The 23,375-nt window shown below is 40.0% G+C and overlaps 2 protein-coding genes across 2 annotated transcripts in view; both read left to right on the top strand.

The window, feature by feature from the left end:
• Positions 1-16,839, top strand: part of LOC124717299 (modifier of mdg4-like) — a 28,580-nt gene extending 11,741 nt beyond the window's left edge. The window contains exon 2 of the mRNA XM_047244125.1: positions 14,215-16,839. Within this exon, the coding sequence (XP_047100081.1) occupies positions 14,486-15,820 (1,335 nt within the window). The 5' untranslated portion in view covers positions 14,215-14,485 and the 3' untranslated portion in view covers positions 15,821-16,839. The remainder of the gene's footprint in view (positions 1-14,214) is intronic.
• The window catches only part of LOC124717296 (longitudinals lacking protein, isoforms N/O/W/X/Y-like), a 269,156-nt gene that overhangs the window by 234,956 nt on the left and 10,825 nt on the right, over positions 1-23,375 (top strand). The gene's annotated exons all lie outside the window — the stretch shown is intronic.

The following is a 23,375-nucleotide window of genomic DNA, read 5'->3' as shown; positions in this document are numbered from 1 at the left end:
CAAGTACAATTTTTGATCGCAACTCTTTTTATTTCACAACTCATTTCTTAAAACTTCCTGGCAGTTTAAAACTGTGGGCCAGACCGAGACTCAAACTCGGGACCTTTGCCTTTCGCAGGCAAGTGCTCTACCATCTGACTTACCCAAGGACTACTCACGCCCCGTCCTCACAACTTCGATTCTGCCAGTACCTCGTCTCCTACCTTCCAAACTTCACAGAAGTTGCCCGCGAAAGGCAAAGGTCCCGAGTTCGAGTCTCGGTCTGGCACACAGTTTTAATCTGCCAGGAAGTTTCATATCAGCGCACACTCCACTGTAGAGTGAAAATTTCATTCTATAAACTCATTTCTTAGTTCTTACAGGTTTCCCTGAAATAAGGCATAGATGCGATAATAGACAGAGTGTGTCATATGATTTTGAAAACTTATGTATTCATAAAACAAATGAAGTTACAGTTATGAACTGTTTAAGGAAAGAGAAAAAAATGCTAATTTTTATACACACCCACCATTATCAGGAGATCATTCTACAATGGTATTAAATGTGTGACCTTAATACAACAATAAAATATTATTTACAGTTAGCTAATTCTCTCTCTCTCTCTCTCTCTCTCTCTCTCTCTCTCTCTCTCTCTACTTCTGCCTTGAAATTACATTACACATGATCCCCCATTTGGCGATCTGTAGATCTGAGTCAGTATCCCTCCATAATGAAAGGAGCTATTGAGTTCAGGAAGATTAAAGTAAATTAGTATCATACACAATGAATCGTAAGCTAATGACTTTCTGGTAACATGCTTTATACAACTGAAGTCTATTATATGCGGTCCAGTCACTTTAATGTGACCACCGTCTATTTTCGACTTCAGCGTGCAATAACCACTCACAGATGGCAGTAGCAGCACTGGTAATTGTCATAATGCGGAAGTGGAGCAATGTTTGTGACATCCAAAAGGGCACGATCATTGGGTTTTCGGCCAAGGGTGGAAGCATTTCCAAAATGGCTAAGTTTGTTTGTGGTTAAAGTATGCCTGGCAAAATGACACTATCCAAAACCAGCACTGAGGCAACTGTGGTGCACTGCAGGCCATAGATAACAGGGGTGAATGACAGGGACGGAGGTGTGTGTGGGCAAATAGACATGGTACTATTGAGCAACTGATTGCCCAGATGAATCAATGGGCTACCATCAGTCTCTCATCAATGATCTTTCATTGAACATTGGTGTGCATGGGCCTCTGCAGCATGCAGCCATGCTGACTGCTGTTCATCGGCAATGAGGGCTGGATTTTCCTTGCCAATACTGCAACTGAGTGGTGACAGGTGGCGTTTTCAGGTTAATCACATTTTTGCTCCAACAGACAGATGGCCTTCACTGTGTACAGTGTGAAACTCCTGAAAGCAAACAGCCTGGAACAATCATGGGAAGTGTGCAGGCTGGAGCATTATGGTCTGGGGAAATGTTTTCATGGGATTCCTGGTCTATCTCGTCATTCTGGAAGTGAAGTGGATGAACGCAAGTATGCATCTATTCTTGGGACCACGTCTGACCCTACATGCACATATTTAGCTTGGCAGTACAGAATCTACCAGCAGGACACTGCAAAATGTTACACATCCCCCCAGTGTACATGCATGCTTTGAAGAGGAGGAGGATAACTTCACCATTCTTTCCTGGCCACCAAGCTCTCCAGATTTAAACCCACATGAGAAACTGTAGGGCCATCTCAACTGAACCGTTTGCACCACTTATCTTCGTCCGAGAATCCTGCAGCAGGCCATGGCACTGAAATTGGCATCGCTCGACGTCCCTGTTGGTACCTTCCAGAGCCATATTAACTCCCTTCCTGCATGTCTCATAGTGGTCCACATTGCAAAAGATAGTTATTCCAGCTTTTGACAGGTGGTCACATTAATTTGACTGGACAGTGAAGAATGACTGATGTATTTTATTGTATGAGTGTGTTACTTTTTTCCCCAAACTGTACCTTAAGTAAGATAAAGAACCCTTTACTATATAAAATATATTTATGAGGTATGTGTTAGCTGCCTTTTTGAATATTCTGATTTTAGTTGTCTCTTTAATTTCTTTTCTCAGTTCGTAATTCAGCTTGTCTCCTAGGTTGCAAGTATTGTTTTGATTTGTTAATTATCTTAGGCCATCTTCTCTTTTTAATTCTTTACAGTACCTATATAACATGCTGGTGTATAACAGATCCTTCATCAGTTTAGTTTCACAGTCATAGGAAAGAATGATTTGTTGTGTCTTAGAGTGGGTACCCGTGTGATTTGTGCTGCATCTGCAAGCTCGCCAGCTGGCTAGAGCAAATTTGTGTGTGCTCCTAATTCATCATTTCATTTTCACATACATCTATATTCTCCAAACCACATTGGAGTGCATGGCGGAGGGTTAAGTTGATGTAGTATGTTTCTGCGAGGGAATAGTACTGGTCATATAAAATCGTTTCACTGAAAAAGCTTTTGAGATAGCTCTTTAGCTCTTCCATTTTCAGTAATCAAACAATTGAAAATCCAGGATGAAATGTAACAATACCAGAGAAGGAAAGTTGCTACTTACCATACAGCGGAGATGCTGAGTCGCGATAGGCACAACAAAAAGATTCACACAATTATAGCTTTCGGCCATTAAGGCCTTTGTCAGCAGTACACACACACACACACACACACACACACACACACACTCACTCTCTCTCTCTCTCTCTCTCTCTCTCTCTCTCTCTCTCTCTCTCTCTCATGCAAATGCAACTCATCTCAGAGAGATGAAACCACACCATTAAGGCCTTTATCAGTAGTAGACACACACACACACACACACACACACACACACACACACACACACACACACACACACACTCATGCAAATGCAACTTGCAAAAAGATACAGTCTCAGAGAGTTGAAACTACACTTGGTTTCAGTTCTCTGAGACTGCAGACATGTGTGCAAGTTGTGTTTGCGCGCGCGCACTTGTGTGTGTGTGTGTGTGTGTGTTGTGTGTGTGTGTGTGTGTGTGTGTGTCTACTGCTGACAAAGACCTTAATAATGTGGTTTCATCACTCTGAGACTGAAGATGTGTGTGCAAGTTGCATTTGCATGAGTGTGTGTGTGTGTGTGTGTGTGTGTGTGTGTGTGTGTGTGTGTGTGTGTGTGTGTGTGTGTCTACTGCTGACAAAGACCTTAATGGCCGAAAGCTATAATTGTGTGAATCTTTTTGTTGTGCCTATCGTGACTCAGCATCTCCATGTTCAGTAATGTAATTAGGTAATAAATGGTAATTAATAGCTAGTAAACAATGACAAATCCAATATGATATAACAGTGCAAGTTAAGACAGACAGCTGTACACCACATACGGGAGATGATTTGTCTTGCCCCACCTCTACTCTGCTATCCTCACTCTCAACCTCTCCCTCCACTCCCGCATCTGCTTTGTACTCCCTCTGCTATCCCAGCTGAGATTGCTACTCACCTCAGTGGAACTTCAGTGCCTGGGGATGTCTGCAGCTGTAGTTTGTGAGTTGTGCATGTTTGAATGAGTGTGCATCTTCATCTGAGGAAGTGCTTTGTCAGATAACTTATTTGATAGCTGACTTTTAAATGTGTCTGTCTGCTGCTCAATGAGTAGTATTCTATACGAATTTTTATTGTTGCATAATAAATACCAGACTTCTCTTGTATGGGCCTTCTTCTCTCTTCTGTTTCAGTGAAAGTGTAATCTTAAAATTCAGGTAGGCACAGAGTTTTTACAACTGGCTACTATCATCAGGTGACTTCTACTAATTGATTGTCAGTTTTTTTAGTGGCCTTCTAGACTGCTTTAATTTTTTTTATGTGACTGGTTTCAGTTCACATTAACCATAATAAGATATAGCAAATCATCATACACTCTACGACATGCAAAATTGCTATTATACTGTATCGAAAATCAAATGTACCAGAATGTGATTTTATCAGTTACAAGAGTAACTTATCCAACATCGCAGCAAAATTTATATGCTACGTAGTGTTCTGTGAGCAACCGTGTTATTCTTATGGCCCACAAGACAACTACTAGCTTGTAGCATCTGGTACATTTGTCACATGCGAATGAAAAGTGCATTTATGTGCACCAACTACAGTGTAGGAAAAGGCAGATTGCTACTTACCGTTAAGATGACATGTTAAGTTGCAGACAGGCAAAATTAAAAAACACTTACCCACAAATTTTCAGCCACAGTCTTCGTCAGAAAAAGATAAACCACACCACTTATTCACACAGGACTGCATACCTCACACACATGACCACTAGCTCTGGCCACTTGGGCCAGACTGTGACTATCACACGGGATGGAAGCAGCAGTCTGTATAGGGAGGGGAAGGGGAAGGGATAGTAGTGTATGGGTGGGAGGAGAGAGGAGTGTTGTCTGGCATAATGTGCAGGGACTAGAATTCCAACAGGCACAGCATCAGAAGGTTTTGGGGCGTAGAAGTGGGGAAAACAGAGTGAAAAAGGAGAGGAGTGGGGAAAGATGAGCAGGTGCGTTGGCAGAGAATGGCAAACAAAGAAGGTGGGAATGAGAATGGGGAGGATATGATAGGGCTGACAGGGTGGAAACTGGTGGGTGGAGGGTGTGGGCACATTATGTTACCATAGGCTGAGGCCGGGATAATTATGGGAGCAGAGAATGTGTTATAAAGATAACTCCCAACTGCGCAGTTTAGAAGAACTGGTGGTAGAGGGGAGGATCCAGGTGGCTTAATCAGTAAAGCAGCCGTAGAAATCAAGTGTGTTATGTTCAGCTGCATGTTGTGCGTGTTGTGAGCTTGGGCACAGTTTGACAGTGGTCACTCACCCTGGTGGACATCCGGTTGATAGTTATACCAATATAAAAAGCTGTACAGTGATTGCAGCAGATACGAAACACGATGTGGCTGCTTTCACAGGTGGCGCAGTCCCTGATTGGGTAGGATAAACCCGTGACAGAACTGGAGCAGGAAGTGCCGGTCGGGTGAAATGGGTAGGTCTCGCACCTGCGTCTTCCACGGGGATACGATCCTTGAAGCAAGAGATTGGAATTGGGATTGGCATTGGGATGGACTAGGATGTGGTGGAGGTTGAATGGGTGATGGAACACCATTTAAGAGGGATGGGAAGGATCTCAGCTGCACAGTGGGACTCGATGGCAAAGGATGTGGTTCAGTCGTTCCAGTCTGGGGTGGTACGGAGTGATGAGGTGGGCACTCCTTAGTGTCTGGTTCTTGAGGCTGGTGGTAGCATTAGGGATGTGAGGGGAAATGGTATGGGACACATGTTTGTGGACTAGGTCTGGGGGCTAGTGTCTGTCTGTGAAGGCCTCAGTGAGGCCCTCAGCAGGGTGTCTCTGTCACTGCTGTGTGGAAGGGATGGCAGTTGTGGAAATGTGGGTACTGTTAGTGGTTAGGGGGTTTAATATGGACAGAGGTGTAGGTGGAGTCATTGGAGGGAAGGAGGACAACATCAAGGAAGGTGGCACACTGGGTTGAGGCAGACCAGGTGAAGCAGTTCAGAGAGAAGGTGATGAGGTTGTGAAGGAATGAAGATAGGGTGTCTCGGCCCAGAGTCTAGAGCTTGGAGATGTCATCAGTGCACCTGAACCAGAAGAGCAGTTTGGCATTTTGGGAGGATAGGAAAGTCTCCTCTAGGTGACCCATATAAAGGTGGCAAAGGAGGGTGCCATCCGGATGCCCGTGGCTGTGTCGCAGATTTGTACGCCATTTGCCATTCGAGTTACATATTTTTGTGATATTTTATAATGCTTTGCCCCAGGCAAACCACAACTTTTAATCAAGTATTTCCAAGAACAGTATTCTCAAGAAACAAAAAAAATTATTTTTAATTCAGTTTTGAAATGTATTTTTCATTCATATGTGGCAAATGCATCAGATGCCGCCTGCTGGCAGTTGCCTTGTGGGCTATGTATATAAAATGGTTTCTACCAGACCACTATTCTGTCCTCACTACTCTTATAAGTAATACAGTCAGATTTAATTTTTAATTTGTGTAATAACTTCATTGCATATTGTTGTATTAGGTGCTATTTTACTTTTATCTACAGGTCTCTTATTTATACAGCTGAGGATGTATCATGTGTACCGAACCAATCGATTAAAAATATTAAAGCAGTCTAGATGGACAATAGAAAATCTATTTACCGAGTGAGTGCAGATTTTCTGAGGATACATTGTCAGGTTTTGTGTTATTATATTGACTGATTACATGTACCTTGAGTGAAAGGTTTTTGTTTGTGTTGGGTGCAATTATTGGGGACAAATTTTGTTGGATCAGCAAAGGCAATTTACTGTGAGTTACAATTATTTTGTACTTTTATACATTTTTTATTAAGTGAAATAAATTTCATCTCGCATCAAGGCTGAGCATGCATTTGATTTAAGGCATGTAGAAGACTACACAAAATAAAGACACTACACATACACTGAGCTTAACTTACACTAGAGGGGTTATGCTTTTAAGATAGTACACTAGATATACAGGGCTATTACAAATGATTGAAGCGATTTCATAAATTCACCGTAGCTCCATTCATTGACATATGGTCACGACACACTACAGATACGTAGAAAAACTCATAAAGTTTTGTTCGGCTGAAGCCGCACTTCAGGTTTCTGCCGCCAGAGCGCTCGAGAGCGCAGTGAGACAAAATGGCGACAGGAGCCGAGAAAACGTATGTTGTGCTTGAAATGCACTCACATCAGTCAGTCGTAACAGTGCAACGACACTTCAGGACGAAGTTCAACAAAGATCCACCAACTGCTAACTCCATTCGGCGATGGTATGCGCAGTTTAAAGCTTCTGGATGCCTCTGTAAGGGGAAATCAACGGGTCGGCCTGCAGTGAGCGAAGAAACGGTTGAACGCACGTGGGCAAGTTTCACGCGTAGCCCGCGGAAGGCGATGAATAAAGCAAGCAGGGAGCTAAACGTACCACAGCCGATGGTTTGGAAAATCTTACGGAAAAGGCTAAAGCAGAAGCCTTACCGTTTACAATTGCTACAAGCCCTGACACCCAATGACGAAGTCAAACGCTTTGAACTTTCGGCATGGTTGCAACAGCTCATGGAAGAGGATGCGTTCAGTGCGAAACTTGTTTTCAGTGATGAAGCAACATTTTTTCTTAAAGGTGAAGTGAACAGACACAATGTGCGAATCTGGGTGGTAGAGAATCTTCACGCATTTGTGCAGCAAATTCGCAATTTGCCAAAAGTTAACGTGTTTTGTGCAATTTCACGGTTTAAAGTTTACGGCCCCTTTTTCTTCTGCGAAAGAAACGTTACTGGACACGTGTATCTGGACATGCTGGAAAATTGGCTCATGCCACAACTGGAGACCGACAGCGCCGACTTCATCTTTCAACAGGATGGTGCTCCACCGCACTTCCATCATGATGTTCGGCATTTCTTAAACAGGAGATTGGAAAACCGATGGATCGGTCGTGGTGGAGATCATGATCAGCAATTCATGTCATGGCCTCCACGCTCTCCCGACTTAACCCCATGTGATTTCCTTCTGTGGGGTTATGTGAAAGATTCAGTGTTTAAACCTCCTCTACCAAGAAACGTGCCAGAACTGCGAGCTCGTATCAACGATGCTTTCGAACTCATTGATGGGGACATGCTGTGCCGAGTGTGGGAGGAACTTGATTATCGGCTTGATGTCTGCCGAGTCACTAAAGGGGCACATATCGAACATTTGTGAATGCCTAAAAAAACTTTTTGAGTTTTTGTATGTGTGTGCAAAGCATTGTGAAAATATCTCAAATAATAAAGTTATTGTAGAGCTGTGAAATCGCTTCAATCATTTGTAATAACCCTGTAAATAGCATTATATTTAACTTACATTATTACCCGTCAGTAGAAGGCAAATTTGTGTTACAGAAGTTACAGGAAACTGTACCACTTGTTAACACATACTATCTATTAAAGAAGTAGTTCAAAAATTCACTGAGTGTTTGTATTATTAATAAAGCATCGCTATCGGTTGGGTTTAGCTGAGAAGCACAATTTCACACAATCATAAATGCTGACTCGGTTAAACTGTTCAGTGAGATTTAAGGTGAACAGTATAAAGAAGTTTGCCAGACACAGTAGATGAGTTGTTGTTGTTGTTGTTGTTGTTGTGGTGGTCTTCAGTCTTGAGAGTGGTTTGATGCAGCTCTCCATGCTACTCTATCCTGTGCAATCTTCTTCATCTTCCAGTACCTACTGCAACCTACATCCTTCTGAATCTGCTTAATGTATTCATCTCTTGGTCTCCCTCTACGATTTTTACCCTCCACACTGCCCTCCAATGCTAAATTTGTGATCCCTTGACGCCTCAGAACATGTCCTACCAACCGGTCCCTTCTTCTTGTCAAGTTGTGCCACAAACTCCTCCTCTTCCCAGTTCTATTCAATACCTCCTCATTAGTTATGTGATCTTCCCATCTAATCTTCAGCATTCTTCTGTAGCACCACATTTCAAAAGCTTCTATTCTCTTCTTTTCCAAACTATTTATCGTCCATGTTTCACTTCCATACATGGCTACACTCCATACAAATACTTTCAGAAACAACTTCCTGTGACTTAAACCTATACTCGATGTTAACAAATTTCTCTTCTTCAGAAACGCTTTCCTTGCCATTGCCAGTCTACATTTTATAGCCGGCCGTGGTGGCCAACTGGTTCTAGGCGCTACAGTCTGGAACCGCGCGACCGATACGGTCGCAGGTTCGAATCCTGCCTCGGGCATGGATGTGTGTGATGTCCTTAGGTTAGTTAGGTTTAAGTAGTTCTAGGGGGCTGATGACCTTAGTAGTTAAGTCCCATAGTGCTCAGAGCCATTTACATTTTATATCCTCTCTACTTCGACCATCATCAGTTATTTTGCTCCCCAAATAGCAAAACTCTTTTACTACTTTAAGTGTCTCATTTCCTAATCTAATTCCCTCAGCATCAACTGACTAAATTCGACTGCATTCCATTATCCTTGTTTTGCTTTTGTTGATGTTCATCTTATATTCTCCTTTCAAGACACTGTCCATTCCATTCAACTGCTCTTCCAAGTCCTTTGCTGTCTCTGACAGAATTACAATGTCATCGGCAAACGTCAAAGTTATTATTTCTTCTCCATGGATTTTAATACCTACTCCGAATGTTTCTTTTGTTTCCTTTACTGCTTGCTCAATACACAGATTGAATAACATCAGGGAGAGGCTACAACCCTGTCTCACTCCCTTCCCAACCGCTGCTTCCCTTTCATGCTCCTGGACTCTTATAACTGCCATCTGGTTTCTGTACAAATTGTAAATAGCCTTTTGCTCCCTGTATTTTACCCCTGCCATCTTCAGAATTTGAAAGAGAGTATCCCAGTCAACATTGTCAAAAGCTTTCTCTAAGTCTACAATTGCTGGAAACATGGGTTTGCCATTCCTTAATCTATTTTCTAAGATAAGTTGTAGGGTCAATATTGCCTCACGTGTTCCAACATTTCTACGGAATCGAAACTGATCTTCTCCGAGGTCGGCTTCTACCAGTTTTTCCATTCGTCTGTAAAGAATTCACGTTAGTATTTTGCAGCTGTGACTTATTAAACTGATAGTTCGGTAATTTTCACATCTGTCAGCACCTGCTTTCTTTGGGATTGGAATTATTATATTCTTCTTGAAGTCTGAGGGTATTTCGCCTGTCTCATACATCTTGCTCACCAGATGGTAGAGTTTTGTCAGGACTGGCTCTCCCAAGGCCGTCAGTAGTTCTAATGGAATGTTGTCTACTCCTGGGGCCTTGTTTCGACTCAGGTCTTTCAGTGCTCTGTCAAACTCTTCATGCAGTATCGTATCTCCCATTTCATCTTTATCTACATCCTCTTCCATTTCCATAATATTGTGCTCAAGTGCATCGCCCTTGTATAGACCCTCTATATACTCCTTCCACCTTTCTGCTTTCCCTTCTTTGTTTAGAACTGGGTTTCCATCTGAGCTCTTGATATTCATACAAGTAGTTCTCTTTTCTCCAAAGGTCTCTTTAATTTTCCTGTAGGCAGTATCTATCTTACCCCTAGTGAGATAAGCCACTACATCCTTACATTTGTCTGCTAGCCATCCCTGCTTAGCCATTTTCCACTTCCTGTCGATCTCATTTTTGAGGCGTTTTGCCTGCAATTCGTCCCTCAGAACTACCCATTGTCCTCCTACTTTATTTCTTTCCCTTATTAAATTGTTCCCTTATGCTCTCTCTGAAACTCTGTACAACCTCTGGTTTAGTCAGTTTATCCAGGTCCCATCCCCTAAATTCCCACCTTTTTGCAGTTTATTCAGTTTTAATCTAGAGTTCATAACCAATAGATTGTGGTCAGAGTCCACATCTGCCCCTGGAAATGTCTTACAATTTAAAACCTGGTTCCTAAATATCTGTCTTACCATTATATAATCTATCTGAAACCTGTCAGTATCTCCAGGCTTCTTCCATGTATACAATCTTCTTTTATGATTCTTGAACCAAGTGTTAGCTATGAGTAAGTTATGCTCTGTGCAAAATTCTACCAGATGGCTTCGTCTTTCATTTCTCTCTCTCAATCCATATTCACCCACTATGTTTCCTTCTCTCCCTTTTTCTACTCTCGAATTCCAGTCACCCGTGACTATTAAATTTTCGTCTCCCTTCAATACCTGAATAATTTCTTTTATGTCATCATACATTTCATAAATTTCTTCATCATCTGCTGAACTAGTTGGCATATAAACTTTTATTACTGTAGTAGGCGTGGGCTTCGTGTCTATCTTGACCACAATAATGCATTCACTATGCTGTTTGTAGTAGCTTACCCGCACTCTTATTTTTATATTGATTATTAAACCTACCCCTGCATTACCCCTATTTGATTTTGTATTTATAACCCTGTATTCACCTGACCAAAAGTCTTGTTCCTCCTGCCACCGAACTTCACTAATTCTCACTATATCTAACTTTAACCTATCCATTTCCCTTTTTAAATTTTTTAACCTACCTGCCCGATTAAGGGATCTGACATTCCACACTCCGATCCGTAGAATGCCAGTTTTCTTTCTCCTGATAACGACGTCCTCTTGAGTAGTCCCCGCCCGGAGATCCAAATGGGGGACTATTTTACCTCTGGAATATTTTACTCAAGAGAACACCATCATCATTTATCCATACAGTAAAGCTGCTTGCCCTCGGGAAAAATTACGGCTGTAGTTTCCCCTTGCTTTCAGCCGTTCGCAGTACGAGCACAGCAAGGCCGTTTTGGTTAGTGTTACAAAGCCAGATTAGTCAATCATCCAGACTGTTGCCTACTGAAAAGGCTGCTGCCCCTCTTCAGGAACCACACGTTTGTCTGGCCTCTCAACAGATACCCCTCCGTTGTGGTTGCACCTACAGTACGGCCATCAGTATTGCTGAGGCACGTAAGCCTCCCCACCAACGGCATGGTCCATGGTTCCTGGGAGGGAGTAGATGAGTGATTTCATTATTTCCTAAAAATATTCTTACAACATACAAACCCAGTTTTCCTTTCCAAATTGGGCTTGTGACACTGTTGGCGGGGTATGACTTTGACTTTGACACCTTTGTCTAACCATGATCTCTTCAAGAATTTTTTTTGAAGGAATAGGTTTTCTTACAGAATGTCTCAGACACCCACACAAGTTGTGGTACAAATAAGTTTCTGAAATAGCTGGGTTTCCGCAAAATAAAAATTTGCTTCATTCTAAAAAGATAATGTTTACTTGAGAAAAAAAAAAACTAGTAAATGAGATGCAGCATTTACAGCTTACTATCAGTTAAATCCTTGTGTAGGTTCTTTATACATTAATTATGAAAATGAATGTGAAAGGAAATGAGTGTTTAAATTTCAGAATTTGAGAGCTGTTCAATTATGGTCTTTGCTATTCCGTAGCAGTATTGTAATTACCACATTTTGTGCTTCACTCACCCTTTTGTATTTTTCCTCAGTATGTAAGCTTGAGTTTCTGCCGTTCTTGTGAAAGAATCCCTAAATTTTTGAGTACAGCATCGCTAATGATATTACAGGAAATAGAGAACAGCTACTTACATTACAGACAGACTTGCCATCTTCGCAGTGTGGTGTACTGAATTGAGTACATTAATGCATTTCACACAGGCAGGTACTACAAGAGGGCAGTAGCCATCCACTTTAATTTCAGGAGGCACTGCTTCAAAATATTTGATCTTGTCTCCTCATATTTCACTAAATGGGCAAGGGGGAGAAAATGGATTTAAGTGAAGAACTCCAAATCGTTAAAAATGGCAAAGAATATGCATCAAATTGTTGAATGATGGGTTAAAAAGTTACAGTGAGGACTTATCCAAATGTTTCTCCACAACTGAATGCCCGTTTCATTAACAACATGTGTATTCCATAAATTCTCAAGCTTTTCCTTTAAGAAAACAAAAAAAATCAGTGTTAAGATTAATCTGTTTTTCTGTGATTTCTGAATGAAAAACATATACACTATCAATGTGTCAATGTAACTGATCAAAGTCTTGTCACCACCCAGCCCAAACTGCTAAGGATAGAAACTTGAGGGTGTTGATCTTATACTGTAGGCATTATTTAAGAGATTTTTCAAAATTCTACTTCTAAAGGTTTAAATAGGGTTTGAAAGGTTTTTGAAAAATGTAGCAATTAAGGCAGTTTTGAAGCTAGACCCACAAAAACTGGTATTTGGTTTCTTGATGGGAAATAAAGAAATACATGTTTCAGCAGTTCAGGAAATTTAATTCCTATGGAGGTGAAATAGCTGGTGAAATTTTTTTAAACATATCATTATTAAAGAACTACTAAAGTATTTTTAAAACCACAGCTATGAAAATTTGTATTTGATATCTTAATTACAAATAAAAAAATTAGTTTTTTAGCATTCTTGGAAAGTCAACTTCTGAGGGGGTGAAATAGGGGATGAAAGGCTTTTTGAAAGTATGTTACTGTTATGGCAATTTTGAAGCTAGGATTATGAAAACTGATTTAGAAATGAAAAAATACATATTTCAGCGTTTTTGGAAAATCAATGACTAAAGGGGTAGAATAGCTGGTGAATGATTTTTTTGAAAAGAAATCATTATTAAAGAAACTACTAAAGCATTTTCAAAGCTACACTTATGAAATTTGATGTTTGACTTCTTCGTTAGAAATAAAAAAAATACATGTTTCATTGTTTTCAGAAATTTAGTGCCCAAAGGGAGTGAAATACAGGATGAAAAGTCAGCATTTCCGAAGCTAAATGTACGAAAATTTGTTTGGCTTCTCTGTTAGAAATAAAAATACATGTTTCACTGTTTTTGGAAATTCTATCCCTAAGGTGTTGAAATAAGGCATGAAAGTTTTAAGAAAATATAATGTTGTATTAAATTTTATTTTTTTTAACTAAGTCGATGAAAATTGGTGTTTTGCTTCTGAGTTACATATTGAGAAATATATGTTGGGGTTTGAAAGTTTCTGTGAAATATCACCAGAAGAACCTAAAATGCATGATTAACAAAAACCTTAGACTCCAGCTGAGAGAATCGTATTTTGGTCAGCAGTGCATTCAGAAAAGATCATGCTTCTATGGCTTAGTGTGAAAAGTTTAGGTGGTGTTGCAATTTGTGAACAACATAAAAATTTGAAAAAAAAAGAAATGTGCACACCATACTGTATATGCCGGCAAAGCAGTACTCAGCTAGTATTTTCATAATAAAATTGTGTGTGAAAATTTCAGTAACTGCTATTTTTCATTTTTGGATATGGCTCTGTTCCAGAAAAGAGTTTGTAAGTTGAAGTTTATTTCATTTAACATAATACAAATAAATGTACAAAACGTATTTCTGCACAGAGTAAATTGTCTGGGCAGAACAAGTGAAACTTTTCCACCCAATGTTACAGCAAAACCACCTTTGTTTGGCTGAATTTTCAACAATATTAATGTGAAACAATCGTACATCATCTTAATTTGTAATCATTTCTGGTCAGTTACCTGAATAGTCCTTGTGCCCTAAAATCGCGCACTGTAAATAATTTCATAACTGATTCTTCCTGGAGATTTGTAACCATTTCTAGTTAGTTACCCTAATGGTCTTTGTATCCTACAATTATGCAGTGTAAATAATTTTATAACTTATTCTTCCTGGAGATAATTGGATTAACATAAGATTGTTTCCACACTAGGTCAGGCGCTCAAAATTTCTGGAACAGCAACTGTATCTACGATTTGGAAGAGAATCTGTACCACGGATTATCTGTTATTCTCAAATGATTGAAGATTCCACTCTGCTGAAATCTGAGAAACATTACTTCACTGCATGAAGATTACCTATTTGGAGATAATTATTTTTGTGTTGTTGCAAGAAAACTAAACTTTACTAGTAAATGGTATCACTGTAGTAGTTCAGGCATATTTATACAAGAGTTCGAAGTCTCGTGAACACAGCTAGAGAAAATGGACCAGAGCAACAATGTTCATTTGAGGTGGAATAAGCACCAGTCTACTTTGGTGTCTGTTTTTGATGCTCTGTTGGACAATGAGAAATTAACAGACTGCACAATTAGTGCACAGGGGCAGCATTTAAGAGCACATAAAATAATTCTTTCAGCATGTAGTCCATATTTTGAGGAACTGTTCACTAAAAACTATGAGAAGCATCCTATTATCATACTGCATGATGTAAAGTATGCCGTGGTGAAGGCATTGATGGATTTTATGTACCGTGGCGAAGTAAATATACCACATGAGGAGCTTAGTTGTGTTCTGAAGTTGTCGGAGTCCCTTCAGGTAAGGGGGCTGTCTGGCAGTGGATGTGTGGATGACGCCAACGTACAGAAAGGCAGAGGAAGCAATGGACCGTCAGTACCTCCAGAAACTCAGCAATCTGAACCTGCTTCTGTATCACACTTTACCTCAGACCAGACAGAGCTAAATGATAAGGTACAGTCATTTAGAAGATGCTCTCCAGTTGTGTCCTTGCAGGACTTAGGTACGAGGGAATTAGATTCTGATTATAAATCCATCGAAAAGTACGGAACAAGTATTAATCATTTTGGTTCTGATAGGAGTAAAGGCCAAAATGTGCTTCAAGAGGTCATCACTCCTGACCTTGATAGTGTGCATCAGCTTCCATCTCAAAGACAAGTACTGCCCATAATGAGTAACTCAACTTCTGAAACACTTTTCAGTCCAATTCCTTCTCAGTCTGTGTGCAATGAGTTGCAAAGCCCCAGTGCTGAAATGGCTGTTACAGAAAATGAACAGTTCATAATGCCAGAAGCAGTATTAGCAGACAATAGGACAGCGGATATGACTACACACCAACTGGAGGAGGTACCAATAGAAATAAAATCTGAGATCCTTGAGACTCATATGGAAATTGTGGAAGATCTTACTGCCGATGACAACGATTATCCTGGCGATGATGATTATCGTGATGATTGTGACGGTGCTGAAGTTGACAATGCAGAAGTCAGGAGAGTAAGTGAAGGTCTTAAATATGAAGAGAACTTTTGTACTCGACGAACTAACCATATACATTCGATATTTGGCCTTGCTGATTTGAGTAGCATGACTTCGACAACATCCCAGACGGTATCGCGTAAACGGTTTAGTTGTCATTCTTGTGGGAAGTCGTATCAGCATCCACAAGGGCTATGGAGACATATGAAGCTTCAGTGTGGTAAAGAACCCCAGTTTCAGTGCTCTCACTGTGACTATCGGTTTACTAGGGGTGATAATTTAAAGAGACATATGGCTGCTCGCCATTATCACCTGCAGAAAAAGTAAGTTCTTTTTGAAGGGGATACATGTTAATTTGAACTTAACACCAAGAGAGGGGTGAGTTTTGTCAAGTGAGTTCCTGATCGTTAGTGTGGGTGGTTTTGCGTGTGATTTATTTCGTCAGTGGCAGCGTGTATGTGTAACCTGCTTGAAGTAGTGATTCCCTGTGCTGTATGGATAGAGATTCATCCTTCTGTATCTTGTGTCTGTTATGAGTGTATTTTGTGTTTGTGTGGAAACTTGGCAGTTCCAAAGTGTGTGAAGTAATTGTCCATGAGAGAGATATTACTACCTATTTAATGCAGTGATTATGCTAGTAATGGTATTGTATTCTCATCAGTTATATATTTTGTTGTAAACAAAAGACCTTAAATATATGAGTGCAAATCAAGTAGTGTTTATATTAAAAAATTACAGAATTCTGTCAGTTGTAAAATCTGACTGAATTACTAGCTGATAATTATGACACATCAAGAACTGAGTTATGTATCCCTTCAGAATAACTTTGATTTCCACTCGGTTTCTTTTAATTTCCTCCTTCAAATTGTACAACTTTTCCACTTGTCATGTTGTCTTTACATTCTATATTCCCTAATCATAATCTTCTTCTCTTTTTTTTTTTTAATGTTGCCTCCCTGAGCATCTTCCATTTGAGCATCCAAATGGGGAGGTATTTTATGTCCAGAACTAACCGGAAGGGCTCATCGTGCTATTTATTCGACAAAGAAAAATGGCTCTCAGTTTGTCAGTACATGTTGTATTGTGCGATTAGGCAGTTTGTAACTATTTAGATCTAAGTGTGTTGGAATATTCCTAAATGTAACTTTAGAGAAGCCTACTGTATCTTGAAATCTTTTACAGAACTGACATACTTTAAGAAAACTTGAATGTCCAGATTCTTGTATAAAAAAATAAAATACAAATTGATATCTTAACAAGAGTAGTGTATTTCAAGTATATAGAAAGATAAAGCCCTTATTGTCTGTCTACACTGTTGGCGATTAACACCGGAGACAGACATAATTGACACACCTGTACAGTATCTTGGAGTCTAGTTCTGAAGCAGCTTTTGATAGACTGCCATATACAATGGTTTGCTGGGAAAATGGTTGCCACAAAAATTTAAGTGAAGTATAACAATGGGGACTTGAGCAGGGAACAGAAAAATAAAATGAGTCACCATTTCATGCATCCATATGTAGAGAAAATATGTAGTGTATATATAGAGAGATGTGGAAAATGGATCTACTGAAGAATGAATCCTATTTCATTGACTGTGGTGGGGCACATCAAATTTTTGTTCCAAGGCTGAAACTGTTAAGTTTTGTGCATAAATAGCCAGGAAAATTTAGGTTTGTTGGTTACATGAAGGCAATTAATCACTGCAAACAGTATCAGCCATTAGATATCTGTTGATGTTCTGGCAGAGTCATTTAAAAATGAGTATCCTCATAAAACTTCTTTTTGTAGGAAAGACTTTTATTTTATTTGTTATTGGAAAATAATACAAAATTCCTATAAATAATGTGTGGCTTTATTTATGATTTATTGAGGTTCTAATAACTAACCGTGGTGGTCTATATGATGCGTTATTGTTAATCGAGGTTTGTTCTTACCATTAATTGTAACAGGTCTGCCCACAGCTATATGTTTCAGTATGTATGAAATCTGTTTTCGATGACTCCAGTCAAGTTCCTCAAGTAATTTAATCTTAAACAATTTACTATTATTTTCACCAAAAGGACTGATTCTGTTATGAAACTTCGTGGCAGATTGAAACTGTGTGTCAGACTGAGACTGACACTCAGGACCTTTGCCCTTCGCAGGCAAGTGCTCTACCACTGAGCTACCCAGGCACGACTAATTACTCGTTCTCACAATTTTAATTCTGCCATACCTCGTCTCCCACCTTCCAAGCAAGGACATTGTGGAGACATGGCTTAGCCTCAGGTTGGGGAATGTTTCCAGAATAAAATTTTCACTCTGCAGTGGAGTGTGCATTGATATGGAACTTCCTGGCAGATCAAAAGGAAAATGTCCCAAGCTCGAGTCTCAGTCTCGCACACAGTTTTAATCTGCCTGGAAGTATGATATCAGCGCACACTCTGCTGCAGAGTGAAAATTTCATTCTGTAAACATCCCCCAGGCTGTGGCTAAGCCGTGTCTCCACAATATCCTTTCCTCGAGGAGTGCTAGTTCTGTAAGGTTCGCAGGAGAGCTCATGTTTCGAAGGTAGGACGAGATATTGGCAGAATTGAAGTTGTGATGATAGGTCCCAAGTCTTGCTCGGGTAGCTCAGTGGTAGAGCACTTGTCCGCAAAGGACAGAGGTCCTGACTTCGAGTCTCGGTCCGGCGTGCAGTTTTAATCTGACAGGAAGTTTCATATCAATGTACAGTCTGCTGCAGAGTGAAAATTTTGTTCTGGACTGATCCTGTTCTTCATCTGAAACCCTCATAGTTCCCATAATATATTTTCCTGTGTGACAATTTGTACACGCCCTATGTTGCCTTGCTTTCACAGTCTGGAAACACTGTTTTAGCTTAGGAAAGATACAGTTGCAACAATTTATTGTACAGAGTTTGCTAATTTAATAGTAACGTGAAATGGCAAATGAGAAATTTTCAAATGAGCCCAAGCTTTGCTGTAGAGTGAGAATCATTCTGAGACTTTTTATATGTTCTGTTTACAAATGTTTACTCACAGTTTCAGTGTATCATCTCAAGCTCTCTTGATGTGCTTTCTCTGTTCTCCTCACATATCGTAGAACTACCATCTCCTCCCTCTGATTTCCATGTTTCCCAGCTGTTTCTTCCTGCCCTCTGGCTTTGCCTTGTGTCTATGGCTTCACAATGTCTGCAGACCTCTTCTTGGCACTTTCAGGATTCCTGCATGCTGTTACAATATTGAAAATACAAAGGTACACTTACATAAACACACATTAGCATTATATATGAATTGTAGCATGATTTTTATTGAAAGTTTGCCACCCGCTTTTGACCAGTATTCTGCATCTGCTATGAGAACTAACAATATTATACAGTATTTTCTTCTTATAAGACCTAGTGAAATCCTGTTGAGATATTGCGTTATTTTGGAAGCATGTGAATTATCAGTGTAGTTGGTGCACATGGGAAAACAAGTTCTTTTCACACTGTATTTCTTTGCGTGACTTTTAGAATTTGCCATTGATCTGGTAGTATGGGGTGAAGGCTGCACAGGGATTGGTCTTCAATTTTTTGTTGGTACACAATATTACATTACTGTCACTGTTACCTTATTTTCTATCAGTATGGAAGCAGGGAATTGGGAGCAAGCAGAATAAGCTTTGACTTGATGTGTGTTTTCCCTATAACAAAGAAACTACATTTTTGCTTTTTTGGCTATATAGCAAACACTACTTCGACTTTTGACAACTCAGCACACCACACTTTATTTTTATGGCACATAAAATGTGACATTAAGCAATATATTTACAACTGTCAGAAGCCCTTGGTTTTCTGAAGAGTTAATTGTTTATTCAACCAGCTGCAATTTTAGAATGGATTTATGCATGTGAGCTTAATACAGCCCATGATTAACTGCCTTTTTAAATTTTTTTTTGTTGGTTATCTCTTTAATTCCCTTTTGCTATTTAATTTACAGTTTAATTCCCTGGTAGGAAGTGCTGTTGTTATTTTTTCTATCTTATTTCATTTTCTGTTATCTTTTCTTAATAATAGCTGCGTAACATAAAAACTATGTAACAGTCTAGTGAATGACTGTTGCCATGTCAGTAAGGAATAGAAACACTTACATATGCTACATTGGAAATGGGTACATCTGTGGTGTCACCACCAGACACCACACTTGCTAGGTGGTAGCCTTTAAATCGGCCGCGGTCCATTAGTATACGTCGGACCCGCGTGTCGCCACTGTCAGTGATAGCAGACCGAGCGCCACCACACGGCAGGTCTAGAGAGACGTACTGGCACTCGCCCCAGTTGTACAGCCGACGTTCATAGCAATGGTTCACTGACAACTACGCTCTCATTAGCCGAGACGATAGTTAGCATAGCCTTCAGCTACATTTGCTACGACCTAGCAAGGCGCCGAATTCAATTGATAACTAATATTATGAAGCATGTACCGTAACGAGAGATGGTCTACAATTGTGGATTAAAGTTAAGTATTACCTCATCTACGTACTTTATTTCCAATTCTCAAGATATTGTCCTGTTCCAGACCTCACGCCAGTCAGCGTGTAATTAAACGCATGCATTTCGGTCTCCTCTAGAAAAACAGTGTTGGCTCTTCTGCCAACACCACAACATCTACGTGCATGTCAGTTAATAATACAAGCACTCTCATGTATAAATTGTGTTAGTAACAAAATGAAAATGCTTTGTAGATCTACATGTGTTCCATTTGTGGTAATGTATGGGAACACAGCCAATTCTATATTTTTTGTGTACATGCATTCCTGTAACAATGTTTCTGAAGTTCATGAAAATTTCTGTTTTTCGTAGAGTTCCAGATGGGCAAGGGGTAGAGAAGGCATGTATTGTTTGTAGCACATAATGTATAATTCCAAAATCCTACACCTCAGTTTGAGTCGATTCTCAGCATCATTTATGTGCAATGATCATGTGTGCTTCTTGATTTGCAATCATTTCTGATTGTTTCCTTTTTTGTAATTACTGTAGTAGTCATTGTACCCTACACGTGTTACAAATATTATTATATAACAATGAAAACAATCAGTTGTTGACAAAATAATTTAATTGGATACTTAAAAAATCTACTCACAAAGCCCGACAGAACACATACATAAAAGATTGTTGTAATTGGTAAGCTTTTGGAGCCAGTGACTCCTCCTTCAGGCAGATGGGTTGAAGGGGAAGTAAGAGGGATGAAGGAAAAGGATTGGAGAGGTCTAGGAAAAGAGATAGATTTTGGGAAAATCACGTAGAATTGTGGGTCAGGGGATGCTTACTGCATTGGATGAGAAGGAAAGACTGATTGTTGGGGACTGCATCTGGCAAGATTTGAGTTTGAAGACAGAGTAATATGCAGACAGAGCACTGGCTCTGAAAGCTTGCCAATTACAACCATCTTTCATATGTGTGTTTTGCTACCATGTGGTGAGTAGATTCTTTATCTGTCCAATTAAAATGTTGTTATATGTTTAAAAAAAAACTTTTTATTTGTGGAAATAGTTGGATTAAAATAAGATTATGTTTACAGACTAAGTCATGATGCTCAGTTTCTGAACAACAGAGGTATCTGCAATTTGTAGGACATCTGAAGTCAGGGATTAGCTGTTGTCCACAGCCAATTGACGATTCTGCTTTACAGTATTCTGAGAAACACTATTTCTCTGTAGATGATGATCAACTTGTAGGTAATTACTTACATGTTGTTCCAAGGAAACTGAATGTGTGTAGTAAACAATATCACTGAGCTAATTTAGTGAGCTTTGATACAAGAGTTTGAAGTCATGTGATGACAGGTTCTACAGGATGGACCAGAGCAACAATGTTCATCTGAAGTGGAATAAGCACCAAGCTACTTTGGAGTCTCTTTTTATGCTCTGCTGGGCAGTGAGACATTAATGGACTGCACAACTAGTGCTCAGTGTGGTATTTAAGAGCACATAAAATAATTCTTTCAGCCTGTAGTCCATATTTTGAGGCATTGTTTTCTGAAAACTATGAGAAGCATCTAGTTATTATCCTGCACAATGTAAAATATGAAATGGTTAAGGCTTTGATGGACTTTATGTACTGTGGCAAAGTAAATGTACCATAAGAAAGCTTAGAGCCGTTTTTAAGCTCTTGGAATCCCTTCAAGTAAGGGGCTGTCTGGCATTGGATGTGTAGATGCAGTTAATATGAGCAAAGGCAGTGGAAGATTTTCCATCAGTAACTCCAGAAACTATGCAGTGTGAACCTGCTTCTGTGTCATGATTTATTTTGGGTCAGAATGAGCCAGAAGAAAAGGTACAGTCATTTAGAGGGTTCTCTCCAACTGTGTCATCCCAGACAGGAAGTCCCAAGGGAGTTGACTCTGTTTCTAAATTGATACCAAGGAACAGAGTGAGTATTAATCACTCTGGTTCTGGTCAGAGTGTAGGCCAATATGAATTTGAAGATATCATTACTCCTGACCTGGATAGCGTGCCCCAACTTCTATCTCATCCGCAATTACTGCCTAAGTTAAATAACCCAACTGGTGAATCAGGTTTTATTGCCACTTCTCATAAGTCTGTATGCAGTCAGGTGCAGATATTTAGTGAAGAAGGGGTTTTTGGAGCCAGCTATTGCAGAAAAGGAATGGTTTGAAACACCAGGATCAGTATTAACACATCAAAAGCCAACAAATCTGAGGACACTTCAAGAAGAGATAACATTAAAAACAACATCTGAGGTCCTCGACAGTCACATGGAAATAGTAGAAGTAAATGACAATGATGGTTATCATAATAATGGTGATTTTTGTAATGATTGGGGGGGGGGGGGGGGGGGGGGGGGCAAGAAAATAAGTGAAGATCTTCCATGTTAGGAGAATTTTCATACTCTAAAAATGAACAGTTTGCTGTCACCATTTGGCAATACTCATTTAAATAACCTAACATTGAAAATGTTGTGACTTGGCAAGACAGCCAAGTCACTATGAGGTGAAGCCGAAATGCATGCGTTTAAGCTCACGCAGGCTGACGTGAGTTCTGGAACAGGTCAGAGAAATAAGACTAGCAAAACAGGAGGTAACTGGTAGAATACTTAACTTTAATCCATAATTGGTGTACATCGCTCTTGACGGTACATGTTTTACAATCTCAATGTAAACTGGTAATGGCGCCTTGCTAGGTCGTAGCAAATGACGTAGCTGAAGGCTATGCTAACTATCGTCTCGGCAAATGAGAGCGTAATTTGTCACTGAACCATCGCTAGCAAAGTCGGCTGTACAACTGGGGCGAGTGCTAGGAAGTCTCTCTAGACCTGCCGTGTGGTGGCGCTCGGTCTGCAATCACTGATAGTGGCGACACGCGGGTCCGACGTATACTAACGGACCGCGGCCGATTTAAAGGCTACCACCTAGCAAGTGTGGTGTCTGGCGGTGACACCACAGAAAACATCTCTGACATTGTTACGCAATCTATTTAGTTATCATTCTTGCAGGCAGTCTTCTCAGTGTAAGCGAGGGCTGAGGAGACACGTGAAGTTCGAATGTGGTAAAGAACCCCAGTTTTAGTGCCCAAGCTGCAAGAAACAGTGTGCTAGTATCGATGAATTAAGAGCACATATGGCTACTCATTGTTGTCAGATGCAAAATGTGTTGCAATGTTTGAAGGGGCTGTGTGATAGTACAACCCTAACATAAATGAGGGATGAGCACTGTTGAGTGTGTTTCTGATCTTTATAGAGGGCTTTTTTGTCTGAGTTTTACTTCACGAGTGGTAGTGTGTGTGTAAGTTGTTTGTAGCAGTGATTCATGGTGCAGTGTGGGCACAAATTCATCTCTGTGCGACTTGTATCTGCTATGGGTACAGTTTAAATTTTTTGGGAAACTTTCCAGTCACA

Source organism: Schistocerca piceifrons, chromosome 9 (genome assembly GCF_021461385.2).
Source record: "Schistocerca piceifrons isolate TAMUIC-IGC-003096 chromosome 9, iqSchPice1.1, whole genome shotgun sequence".
NCBI lineage: Eukaryota > Metazoa > Arthropoda > Insecta > Orthoptera > Acrididae > Schistocerca > Schistocerca piceifrons.
The sequence above is the reverse complement of the archived record's forward strand: the minus strand, read 5'-3'. Positions and strand labels throughout refer to the sequence as shown.